General features: G+C 52.6%; 1 protein-coding gene across 1 annotated transcript in view; it reads right to left on the bottom strand.

Annotated features, from left to right (window-relative positions):
- Positions 1-13,051, bottom strand: part of MPHOSPH9 (M-phase phosphoprotein 9) — a 38,718-nt gene extending 25,667 nt beyond the window's left edge. The window contains exons 1-6 of the mRNA XM_036014942.1: positions 12,872-13,051; positions 10,501-10,762; positions 7,998-8,154; positions 4,384-4,473; positions 3,645-4,168; positions 2,505-2,631 (exon numbers count right to left, since the gene is read on the bottom strand). Coding sequence (XP_035870835.1) covers positions 2,505-2,631; positions 3,645-4,168; positions 4,384-4,473; positions 7,998-8,154; positions 10,501-10,607 — 1,005 coding nt within the window. The 5' untranslated portion in view covers positions 10,608-10,762; positions 12,872-13,051. The remainder of the gene's footprint in view (positions 1-2,504; positions 2,632-3,644; positions 4,169-4,383; positions 4,474-7,997; positions 8,155-10,500; positions 10,763-12,871) is intronic.
- Positions 13,052-13,168: the final 117 nt, after the last annotated feature.

Genomic DNA, 13,168 nt, shown 5'->3' with positions numbered 1-13,168 from the left:
ACCTGTGGAAGCCTGTCCACGGCAGGGCAGGGGGACAGCCCCCGAAGTGACGCCGCCCCACCTGCCGAGGAGGAAGGGGGCGCTCCCCTCCGCCTCCTGAGTAGCGCTCAGCCCCTTCTTCCTCGGTGAGAAACTCCCGGGCCACCTTCTGTCTCGCTGAAACGCCCACCCGTCCCGACTCCTGTCCCGTCTCAGGCCTGGGAAGGCCAGGACGAGGGACGGGCGCCCACTGAGTGAACGCTGCCCCGGAACAGCTGTCCTCTCCGGGTCTGAGGAGTGACCCCGGGCGCTGCCCACGGTGGGCAGGGGGCTGGCCCGACACGCTGCCCCCGAGCCCCCTGCGCCCTTCGGGAAACGGAGGCAGCTGCAGCGAGCAGGCCCGGCCGTGCGTGAGAACTGAAAGCGTGGGGCAACGCGGAAGGCCCTTCACCCGAAAACCCAGCCGGGGTGTGGGGGCCACACCGCTGTCCCAGACAGAGCACCGAGGAAACAAAGACTGGGGCTGCAGGAAGGTTTCAAGAGGCGCCTGAGAGCAGCTGGTGCCCCAGACAAACTACCAAAAGTATTAGAACAAACCTCAGACCCTGCGGGAATTCTGAGCGCAAAGATCCCTTGGTCTAGCCCTGGCTGGTGAGGCTCAGTGGACTGAGCGCCAGCCTGAGAACCAAAGGGTCACGGTTCAATTCCCAGCTGGGGCACAGGTCTGGGTTGCAGGCCAGGTCCCCAGTAGGGGGCGTGTGAGAGGCAACCACACATGGATGTTTCTCTCCCTCTCTTTCTCCCTCCCTTCCCCCCTCTCTAAAAATAAGTAAATAAAATCTTTTAAAAAAAGAAAAGGATCCCCTGATCTAGACTGAACCTAGAAAAAACAATGGGAGGAGAGAAAGGTGAAATACAGGGGGAGTTCCACAGTCTCCGGGTCAGGACTACACAGGTAAGAATGCATGTCAGCTGTGGATCTCTGACTCATCAACTACATTACCTGAAAATCACTTAAAACTCAGAAGAAGCACAGAAACGTGATTTCCCCTAATGATTTAATGCCAAAACCATCATTCACCTTAAAAAAGAGATGAAAAGTAAAACATATCCAGGAGATGATCAAAGAGAAGGAATCACTCAAGGGGACGCCCCCTCAACACAGCGCCCCTCCCCGTGCAGGCCCGGGCAGGCCTCCCGGGCGTCTCGGCCGCCGCGGCCGATTCTCCACCGCCCAGTGGGCGAGGACCATCAGGCCCGGCCACTGGGTCGCCAGCCTCACCGCTCAGGACAACCGACCTCCCGGCTCACTTGTCACACCTGCACCGCTGAGGGCTGTCCGCCTGGGGTCACAAGCAGATTCTCTCTAAGCTCCTAGGACGTCTCCAAGGGGCAGCGAGGTTCGGAAACCACTGGCCTACGAGGACCAACACTGAACCGCAGCGTCAGGAGACACAGGAGGCTCAGCCTGGGACTCCGCCCAGCTCCCACCACCACCTCGGCGCCCACAGAGGAGGGCGTCTCCACAGGCTGCGACCCAGGAAGGGGAGAACAGGGGGGAAGGACCGGTCTGTCTGGGGACAGCGTCCCCTCCCGCCCACCTCCTGCCCTGAAAACAGCTGCCGCCCCGTCTCTGGGCGCTGCCACGTGCTCACACCAAGCAAGGGCCCAGCACCTGGGCGGCATGCGAGCTGGGACACAGCTCCCCCGCAGCCCCCGGGAGCTCCCCGAAGCCCCCCTCTCCACACCCCAACCCCACACACGCCGAGGCTCAGGACTGGTGGTGTCAGGGAGTCCGAGCACCAAGGGCTGCAGAACGGCAATGTACTGAAAGAAAAGGGGAACGAACAAGCCTCCTGAAGGCTGAGCGACTGTCTTCTTGGGACCCCTGTCAGTCGTCCTTGTCACCGGCGACAGAAAGGCTGATTCAGCTCATCAAGACACCAAGTTCGTAAAGAAACCTAATTCTCCACCTTCAACGCACTACACCAAACAACGTTCTTCTGTGGTAATCCAGGCCAGAAGGGCTTTAAAGATGTTTAAAACTTAGTATCTTTAACTCTTTAATGAAAGCAGCTACTGTATTGGCAAAAGGACCCCAGAGAAGTCAAACACCGAATGTCTCACAATCTGGACTCGAGTATGAATTCGGCTGGCCAAACTTCAACACTTTTACATAAAGGCGCCCTAAAGCCTTCACACATTCAGCACTACCTCTTACAACGTAAGAGTGGGGCAAATTACTTGACTTCTTTTTAAACAACTAAATCAATTACTCTCTGGTTAAATGTGAACATCTGCAGTAGAAAAAGAGTCAGGGCCTCTATAAAACACTTCGGGTTTTTTTAGTATCTTATCCCTCATCGGTTCCGATTTCTGGGAAAGAACCAGCCCTCTCTGACGACGAAGGAAGACAGGTCGAGGGAACAAATCAACACACGAGAGAAAAGGCGCGGACAAGCTGTGCCGCGAGCAGGCGGCGCACCCTGCAGGCAGGCGGGGCGGGCCAGCCGCTCGTCACCTACTTTCTCCGCGGGCGCCGGCTGGGCCTGCTCGCTCCCCTGCGAGGCCGTGGGACGTCCCTCCTCCGCATGCACTCCCCTCAGGTGGCTCTGCTTCTTCGGCTTCTGGGCCCACGACGTGACAGCTTTACTGCTGGGAAAGAGCGAGCGAGATTACCCCTCACACGCCCCACTGAGCGCGCGCGGGTCCCACAGGTCCCCCAGGTCCCCAGCCGAGGACAGAGCCTGGAGCTGGTCCCGGACAGCCAAGGGGGCGGAAGCTTGGGGACTCCCCTGAATGTCCTTTCCAGCTTCTCGTCACCGGAGGCGGAGGGAGCGGAAAGGCTAACGGTGACCAACGGTCCCCCCAGTCTGTGGCCAGGGAGCGGAACAAAGCCACGCCGCGACCCTCGTCTGCGGCGGAAGCACAGACACGAATCGTTGCGTGACCAGCAGCCACGCTGTGCGTGCACAAGGCTGGTGCACAAGCTACGTGGTGCTGCACAACGCATGAGCTGAGGCTCATACCTGCGGACGACACATTCAGAGACGGGAAGCTGCAAAGCTCGGGGAAGCCGCACAATTTTAAATGGTTTTTTCTCTTACGGACATTCAGCTACAGTTTCCTTTACAAAGTCCCTGGATCAATCAAAACGTCATTGAACTTACAAATCCCTTCTAACATACAGAAAACACAAAATTGAGTATGCCTGTGTGTAAATCTTTAAACGAGAGCTTATTTGCGCCAAACAGAGGACATGTCTGGAAGCAAGATCTCAACAGACTGAGAAAAATGCTCCTTGCCGTGTGTAACCTTTGATTTCCGATTACATGAACGGGTGACAAAAGCCCACCGTCGATCCAGTCCTACCCTGCCGTTCTCCGCAAGCGCAGTGACCAGCAGAAGCCGGAGCAGACACGGCTGGCTCCGGCCAGGTCCCCCACCCCACCCCCGGAGCGGGGGGGCGGCAAGCAGTCCTCCGTTGCCGCGGGCGGGAGGGGCCGGCGTCAGCAGCACCTGACACGCGTCGTGTGTTTCCGCTTCCCCGGGCACTAAACAAAGACCTCAGGACCACTGACCAGTGTTCAAACACTCTCATTCTATTCCAGTCCAACAAATAAACAAATAAAACTCCCTTCAAATGATGCAGAAATTCTACTCACCTATTTGTTTTTCCGCAGTACACTTCTGAGACCTTACTTTCGCCAAGGAAGCCGTGTTCGAATTCACCAGGGAAAATGGAGACATCTTCCTCTGGGGAGGCAGCAAACTCTTCGGGGGCGTGAATGTAGAAACGCTGGCTCCTCGCACTGTCCACGGGGGAGGAGGCCCGCACGGCGGGCGCCCCGCACTGCCCGGCGGAGGCCGCCCCGGGCTCCATGAACTCCGGGGGGCCCTTCGATCGGCGGGCGTTTAATTCCGAGACACAGAAGGTCCCATAGCCACTGCTCACCGAGCTGCTGTCCACGCTGCAGTCCGGCTGCGACGCGGGTGTGTCCTGCTGCATCTCAGCTTCTTTCGACTTCGGGTAACTGAGAACAGAGTCATTTCTGTCGCTGTTTTCAGAAAAGAAACCCATGTGCCTCTCCGGAGGGATCTGTTTATTCGAAGACCTCCCGTCGCAGGAAGCCCACGGAGCGCCGCTGCTCTGTGACTTGACTGAGTTTCTTATCTCCTCCCGTATCCGCTGAAAATGGGAAGTCACAGGTCTGGGTGAGAAAGTGTACTGAACATCACACTTTCATACACAGGTGTTACAGAAGCAGTGTCCAAAGCATGCTGTCGCTCTACAGACAACGCACACACTTTCTCCTCAGCGGGTAAACCCGACGGGTGTGAGTCCTCCGGGCTCCTCTGCAAACCCTCACTCCAAAACGAGGCTCAGTGTAAACAACAACTTACTTGAACTTGGCTGTGGAACTGCTCCTGCTGGGCAGCTATCTGTTCTCGGCACTGTTTTTCCACCAAACTGAAGAGCTGTAACCACCTGGCCTATCAAATGATACAATATTTTAGTTAAAAATCATTGTTAACCTAATATTTCACAGAAAAATCACTCCAGTGGGAGAGGGCCTTTTTAAAAAACGTGTTTCTAATGTAAAATTTGTAAGCTGAGTTACAGAGCCACGAGACCACATTTCATGCAAAAATGCCAGGACGCAGGCTCGGGTGCCCGTTCTCGGGGGCTGACAGGGAAGGTGTGGGTAAGTCCCCCTCCTCAAATGGCCTCTGCGTCAGGTGTCCTCCGCTGTCGTTTCAGAACAGTCAAGAGCAGGCAGGCACCTTGCATACTCTGCAGGTTCCTCTTCCTTTCCTTGCAACTGCCAATGATTTTCTTAAACACTAACTTGTACCCCAAAAAGAATCCCACACCCTAAAACAAGAAATCACTTGGTATTATGAGATTTTAACCCCTAACTTATCTTTCTTAGAGTAAAGATAGCTTTTAGAAGTCAGATGTCGGCGCGCTTCAAAGCACGACAGCTGGAAGAGGGGCGAGACACGACTGCAGACCCCCACGCAGCCTGAGCGCCCCCCGTCTCCTTCAGGCCCGGCCTGCCCCGCCCCCAGGGGCAGCCGGCGGTCCCGCAGCGAGACTGGGCCGGGCACGGCAGGGCACAGGCGCGGCGTCTCCCAGACTGAGTGGCCCGAGGCCGCGTGCTTTCAGCAGCAGGCCCCGTGCAGTAGTTCTCAGTGCCAACCAGGGGCTGCCGTGGACACCGGCCGCCCCGTCGGGCTCCATCCACCCTCTCTCCTGTCAGCCCTCTCGGGGCCGCCTGACCCGGCTCGGACACGCCTCCAGCCTCCCCTCGCCTCCCAGCCTCCCCTCGGGGCCCTCCCCCCCTTGCTCAAGACACACCAAACTCCCTGGCTTCTTTCTACCCCCGGACGTGCCCGTCTGTCCCCCACCTCAAAAGCTCCGTTCTTCCTGGGCTGCTACCTGGAGAACTCTCTCCCGGCCCCGAACACGCCGGCGTCCTCCGCTCCTGCAACCCCAGCTCGACTGTCACCTGTACGGAGCATCCCCACGCCGCCCCAACAGCTCCTCTCTCCCTCGCCGCCCTGCTCACTTCCTCCACGGCACTGACCACACTCAGGGAGGATGGCCTTTGCCCACGGTGTTCACTTGCTCGGGCCCCCGTCCCTGCCCTTCCCTGCCCGACTCAGGCTGCAGCGCCCGAGGGCACGGCCCAGGAAAGGGCGGGCACGCGGGAACACCGCGAGGTGCGTGCGGAGACTGTGCGCGTGCAGCCGGCCTTCTCGGGGCCCTGCCCGCTGAGGGCGACGCCACTCAGAGAGCCCTGGTGGAGCGGGGTCAGGCTGAAACCCGTGTAATGGTGTTCGGGGAAGGGGGGGCCTCAGGACTGGAAAAGGAAACCTTCAAAACAAACTGTGAACGTACTGATAGAAGTGTTCATTCCAAATCAGCTAACTGCAAGACAAGGCAGGCTAGACCAAATTAGGTTCCTTACGGTCCTGACTTACCTGTGATATAAACTATCTTACAGCAATCCAAAGACACAGAAATAAGCAACAGTTTTCTTATTAAGCTACATGAAACCCAAGCAACACATTAGGGGTTATTTTTAACCCGATAAAGTTACTATTCACATGAAACTAAATTACAATAATGACAGAATAACAATTGACATAACAAAAAAGATAACTAATCACATCCTTATTTTCATTTCCTCATTTAGGATACAGATGAATAGAGCTTACTCAGGATATAAATTAGTGCAGGATTTCTTCTTCCTAGGCAGATTTTATCATTAATATTTTAACTTTAAATAAACTAATTTAAGAACATTATAAATGCAGTGAACAACATTAGTCACTTAACCATTAAAAAGGGCCATTAGTCATTTCAAGCTAAACTAATCACCACCACCTGCATCTCCCGCCCGGTCGGAGGACGGGGGCACCTGGCCGGCGTTCTCCTGCAGGCGGTCTGTGGGTGCCATGGCCGGAAGGGGAGCCCGCAGGCCGGCCTGGCACGCACCCCACAGGCCCCGACCTCCTGGGCCTGACTCTCAGCGCTCCCCTCGGCCTGTGTGGTCCTGAACAAGGAAGTCTCACTGCTCTGTGCCTCAGTTTCCCAACTCACCAAATGGGATGCCCGCTCAGAGAGGACCAGGATTAGCCCCAGAGCTAAGCAGGATGCACATAAAGCAGCGGTCTCAGGGGGAAAGGGCATCGCGGACACGTGTGAGGTCATGGAGGTTGCAAGGCTGGGGGGGTCGCTACTAGCGTTGGTGGGCTGGGCCCAGGGATGCGAACCACAGGACCGCCCCACCAGGAAGGGTTGTCCTGTGCCCATTTTTTATTATACAAATCATTATTTTTTGCAGTTTCAAATCACCAAGTTGTCCAGGAATGCGCCTAAGAGTCAGTTTGTTTCACAACTGTGCCGGAACCCGGCCGCCAGCTCAGAACCCCGTCACCGCCTGCAGTCCTGGGCCGTCGGTGGACTCGGCGGTGCCCAGCCTGTTGGGAGCAGCCGCCTCAGGCCGAGTCCACGCGGAGGCCCCGAGTCTTCACCCACTGCAACACCCAAGATCTTATCACAAACCACTCCCATCCCTCCTTCATAGCACACTTCGGACACGATGGTTTTTTAAGTAGGTGCAGGCAGGTTATAGTATCTGTAAATTTCACTTCAGGATGCTCTGTTCATATTATTTTGTTTTCCATTGATTTTAGAGAGAGACAGGAAGGAAGGGGGGAAGAGAGAGACAAAGGGACAGAGAGAAAAACACAGACCTGCTGTCTCGCTCGCTCATGCGTCACTGGTTGCTTTTTAACGTGCCGCATGGGTAAGTGGGACGAGTCCATATTTCCCTCTGTCTCCCTTCCTATCTCTCTCTAAAAATAAATAACTAAAAAATTATGACTCTAAATGTATGATTAGCATTTGAAACAAAATCTCCTATACTCCAAATAGAGACTTGAACAATAATGTTTTATACATTTCCATTAAGCATTCCCAAATCTAGCCTTGGAAAAGTCTACCTTGGGCATTATTCCACGAAGCAAAATGTATACATACAAAGCATTCTCTTAACTAAGTTTGTATATCACAATGTAACCTATGGACCACTGCCCTGAGAGCTCGGCAGAACTCCGTGTGGAAGCCTTGACTTATAAAGCCTTTGGAACGCTCGAACTTAAGTTTCTCAAAATGACCACAAGCCCGTGTTAGTTACCTAACACATCCAGATCCACGACGGCATTAACAACTTCCGACGTCTCCGAACGAAGACACTTCAGTTCACACTCAAGATACAACTTGGTGAGTCTAATCTCTGAGATAGTGTTAAGACACACTTTTGCTCACCGTTCTCACACTCACCCAGTATCATCACCCGGTTAACACACTTGGCCACTTCAGCAGTAACTTCAGTGTCACGCTCTTCAGGATATAAAGTTCTAATAACTTAGAGTTCAGTAGTTTAGTAGAGACATGTTTATATTATTTTACAGTCCCCAAACCGAAACAGAACAGAACGAGATACCTCGCAGCAGTTTTCCCACGGGCCCGGGTCGGTGTGCCCGCTGCGCTGGAGCTCGGGCATCCAAGGGGCCGGGACCTCAGCGCTGCCTTGAATCGCAGACGGTCTGGTCTTCCCTGAGAAAGAGGACACCCCATTTGTACTAAGGTGGGGACTACTTCTGTTGAAACATAAATAATTCAAATGGTTTCCTTCATTCTACCAGCGAGCTGAATAATTCAGCAGTTCAAGATTTAGCAGAGCAGTACAAAACCACTGACATTTAATCCTTCTTAATGGCACCTCATTTGTTGAAAATCTGATCCCAAGTTTGTCCACAAAAGAAAAATAGCCGTAAAAAGACAGGCGGCATTTAATTTTTTTTTTCAAGAACACAACAGAAAGGCCTTTTTCAACCGTGAGAGACCACTCGGAAGTACCAACAGAAAATAAAAGTTTCTGCTAAGTAATAAGAAACATCTCCAGCTTCGGCGATCTGAATTACTGCCGGGGATTATTTACTCCGCTGTGAGAGCTGCTCTTTATGGCCGTGGGCATTCTCTCGCCGCTGCCCAGGGAGACAGCCGAGTCTTGTTAATTGGATCCTCTAATTGGGTGTGATAAGCGGATGCTTATCTCTGCACATCTTTGAATACAAGTTGTGCCAAGCACATTTGAAGCAAATATCCAGGACGAATTTAGCCTATTCAGTGTGTAAAACACCACCGATTCTTTCCAGGAGAACTTGTTTTATAAAAGCACAAGAGGCATAATTAAGGACATTAGAATTTATTTAAATTCCATTTTCACTTCTTTATTGATACTGTTTCACAAAGAATTTGTAATAGAGTGGACACTAATGAAAATAACAGCAAAACAGAATTAGGATCAAAGAAAATCAACAAAAATTCAAGGGAAAGAAGGACGGAATATGTTGTCCATAAGAGGTTTCTATTAATCAAGTTTAATTCTGGCCAATTTAACTGCAGTCACAGTGAAAAGGGAAGCAGGTTGTTACCATTTTCATTAGAAAGGAACACTTAGCTTCCTCCCAGCAAACACTAGGTTCTGGAAGGGTTTTCTCCTACAAACAGGCTCCCAAGGGCCCACCGAGCAACACAGGAAACAAAACAGTGGCCGACTTTCAGCCACGGGGCCCAGGTGACCTCCGCAGACATCCCCTCGGGGCCATTTCCCACACCTGTTCCCCCCTTCACCCCACTTTAATCGACGCTTCCTCCTTTTATTGTATACATGTTCATAAGCTGTCTTAAGCTCCTCCTGAGGAAGGAGGAGAATGAACAAGTTTTTAAAGGAATTTATAATGCACCATTTCTTTTTCTTAAACTTTTTTGTTATTCTATTACAGTTGTCCCCGTGTTTCCCCCTTTGCCCTCTTCCACCCATCCCACACACCCACCCCCGCTCCCCCCACATCGTTGTCCATGCCTGTGGGTCATTCACACGTGCTCTGTCCAGCCCTCCCCATCTCTGTCCATCACAATCCCCTCCCCTCCCCTCCCTGTCAGTCTGTTAGGTGTTTCCAGATCGTGTGCTATTTCTCTTCCACTGCCGGGCTTACTTCACCTGGCATGGTTTCTCCAAGCCCTGTTGTGTGCGGAGGCATCTGCCCCTTTACCAGTGGGCCCCAGCCTGTTGTTGTGCCTGCTTTCTATAACTGACTTCCTCGAACAGTACCTGCCTCTGTGCTATTTTTAAGCTCCTGTAAATTTAGAAACTAAATAATCAAGCTTGTCAGGCTACGCACCAAATCAGAATAAACAGGCTCTGATTAAAAACAAACTAAAGGTGTTATAGTTTAAAAAGAACCAGCCCTGGCGGGTATGGTTCAGTGGACTGAGTGCTGGCCTGTGAACCAAAGAGTTGCCCGTTTGATTCCCAGTCAGGGCACGGGCCTGGGTCGAGGGCCAGGTCCCCAGTAGGAGGTGCACAAGAGGCAACCACACACTGCTGTTTCTCTCCCTCTTTCTTCCTCTTTTCCTCTCTCTAAAAATAAATAAAATCTCTTTTTAAAAATGCACCGTTTGACAGCATCTACTTTTCAACTTAGTCTGGTTTTTTGTTTTGTTTTTTGCTTACTTCTTGGCATTCAACTTTAATTGCTACTTTCCAGACTGATGAGCTAGTTCTGCAATAGTAAACACTATTTGTCTTAACTTAAAAATGCAGAAACAATATTTAGGCAACTAAATTTTTAAAATATTCTTGTAATTTACTGAGAACAAAAAAGTGTAAGAACACTACATCGGGCAAAAACAAGTCCTTTTTCACAATCATCCCCGTGCGAAAATACACACCCCTGGCAGAAATAAAAAAACCTGGGAGGGCTTAAACTCTTCTTACCTGTCCCTCCACAGTTCCTGATTATGGTTGTTTATTTTGTCTGTTTGTTTTTAATGCAAATCAGTAACTATGACACTATTTGAATAAATTGGTAATCCATGCAAATAAATTTATTCTGATTTGTTACTATAGTTTTTAAAAAATCTATCTATCCCATTCTTACCTATTAGTATTTAAGTTCAGTCCAAGAGAGTAGGGAGAGTTTTTTATATCAAATTCTACAGAAGATGGAGTTTTCTGTAAGGGTTCCACCAAGTCAAAGTCCTCCATAGCGCACAGAAACGGTTACGCTCCCTTAATGGAAAGTGCGGGTTCTTTCACCGTTTGAAGAAACTGAGTCCGAGTCATCTTCAGAGGCTTCGTCGTCTACAAGCATTTTCAGTTGCTACCATTCAGACTGTGAAATATCCTAAGTTCCCAAGAGTCTGAAATGAATGGGGAAAAGGTACTGCTGAGAAGCCACTAAACCTGGCAAGTATCCCCTTGCCGTGATTTTGGAGGCCTCGGCCCCGTTACAGAAGCCGAGATGAGGAGCGCAGCGTCCCTCCTGAGGGCCGACATGCAGACACAACCCGGACGCCCGCCAACTGGTGGCTGGGGGGACGAGTGTGCTGACCCACAGAAAGGGGCCTTTCTCAGCCATGAAAAGCAATGAAGAAAAAGCAAGAATGAAATGAAGCACAGAGACCTGCTACAATGTGGATGCACACGCTACAGCGTGACAGTTCTGGAATCAGAAGGTGGTGACGGTTGCACGACTCTGTGAATATACTAAAAACCAATGAACTGTACACTTTAAAAGAATGAATGTTATGGTATGTGAACTAGATGTCAATTTTTAAATCTACAATAAGGTGATTTGCAAAATAGCATTATCTTTTCCAGGTAATGTTGCAGAATTGTATGTGTTGAATAATCAAGGTTCTAGACACAGTGTTACTAGGTAACCTTTGGAATACTTAACATGCCTCCTCCGTTTCATGAATTCTTGCCTGTTGGTTCATACAGTGAATAGACGAAGGTGAACTACTTAGAATCTAATTTGGATGGAATTCAAAACAGCCAGTTAAACTGTTGACCACGGCTGTTTCCCTCTGCTGGGAGGCGGCAGCGGAAGGAGTGCATTTGCACTACACAGCCTTTGTACTGGGTGCACGCGTTACTTCTTTAAAAATAAACTATTTGCCAGACCCACAAAAACTGAACTGACGTTAGGCGTACACGGGCACATTGGCTTTTCCAATGCAACCCCTTCTTAGGAAATTCATGCGTTACAAAAAAATTTTTTTTAAAGCAACAGAAAAAGAAAACCTGTGCTGCTTACAACACAGGAAGTTCAGAGATTGAAACAGAGCAAATTTGCCTAGTATTCCGGTCCCCCTAGGCTCCCACTCGCTAGGGCCTGGCGGTACAGAGCACAGCTCTGAAACTGTCATCTCATCAAGGGCCCACGGCCCCCGGGGACAGGAGTGAGAGCCAAGGGCAACCGGACGCAGCTCAGTGGGTCCCTCCCCAGCGGCGTCAGCCCATCGCCCACGACAAACGGGGTATTGAACACGCCGGGGGCTGCACCTTCCAGCTGGCACCGAAAATGCCGGGATGCAAATCACCTTGCTCTTCTCCCAGAAGAACACAGGCTCTCTCTCTCTCTCTGGGGACCAGGACCCGCCACCCGCCTCTTCTTTCCCGGCTGAGATCATCCGGATGCGGTGGGTCCAGGCGGAACACCGCCTGAAACGCAGTGGTGTCTCTCCATCGGGGGGGGGGGGGGGGGGGGGGGGGGGCTTGAAGGGAGGGGAAAGCCCGAGACACAATGCGGGGAAAAAAAAATTTTTTTTAAAAGAAAACTTCATGGAAGTAAGTAGGAGCACGGACACATTTTCATATCTCACGGCAACAAAATAGGACGCTTTGGGGCCCCCTTCCCACTAGTTTAAAAAAGAAAAAAAAAAAGGGAGTCGGGGTCTGCGGCTGCTACTAAGTCAGCGCGCAGCTCTGCTCCGCGGGGAGGCGGGCGCGGAGGAGGCGCGGACGGCGGGGGTCTGGAGGCCGGATCCTGACCCCGCCGCGCTCCCGGCCAGCCTCAGCCCCTGCTGCGGACCCTCGGGTCGAAGCGGCCAGGCAAGGGAGGACCCGCGCCGTCGCCCGGCCGGCGGACCGCACGGACGCCACCGTCCCACTAACTCCAGTCTCGATTTCCAAAGTGAGCACGGGCGCCTCCTCCAAAAAAAAAAAAAAAAAAAAAAAAAAGGGGGGGGGAGGGGAGATCCCACAAGACCCCCGCCCACCCCGGGAGAGACACTCTGCGATTGGGCCCCGCGGGTGTCACTCAAGGGCACCGACTCCAGAAAAGGCGCACGGCCGCAGGCGAAGCCCCCACACGCCCGGGGACTGGGGCAAGGTACGTCGTGTGGCCGCCGTCTTCCTTGCCTTAAGCCCCTCAGTACACTCGGGGCTCCTCTAAGGCCGTGTCTTCTAAGTCTCGTCCCCTGTCCCCCGAGACCGGCAGTCCCCGCAGACGGACGGCCGCTTACCTGGCCGCCGTTCCAATTCAGGGTCGGGCGAGCGGCCTCTCGCGACCGTTAAACTTAGGGGAGCGTGCGCGCGCCCGGCGCCTCGCCTACGATTGGCTGCTAGGAAGGGGGCGGAGACGACCGAGCCGCGGCGCGCGCCCCTACCCCCTTTCCCCTCTGCTCTGGCCGAAGGGGGAGGTACGACGCCTGAGAACAGGGTGGGGCGGGGCTTATGTCAAATCCGCTAGTCTGATTGGCTGTCTCGCAGCCACGCGGGGAAGACCTCAGGTTCCCGCATGCGCAGTTCGTAAGAATGAG

This window comes from Phyllostomus discolor, chromosome 13 (assembly GCF_004126475.2).
Source record: "Phyllostomus discolor isolate MPI-MPIP mPhyDis1 chromosome 13, mPhyDis1.pri.v3, whole genome shotgun sequence".
In the NCBI taxonomy this organism is placed as follows: domain Eukaryota; kingdom Metazoa; phylum Chordata; class Mammalia; order Chiroptera; family Phyllostomidae; genus Phyllostomus; species Phyllostomus discolor.
This window is presented reverse-complemented; position numbering and strand designations above follow the sequence as displayed.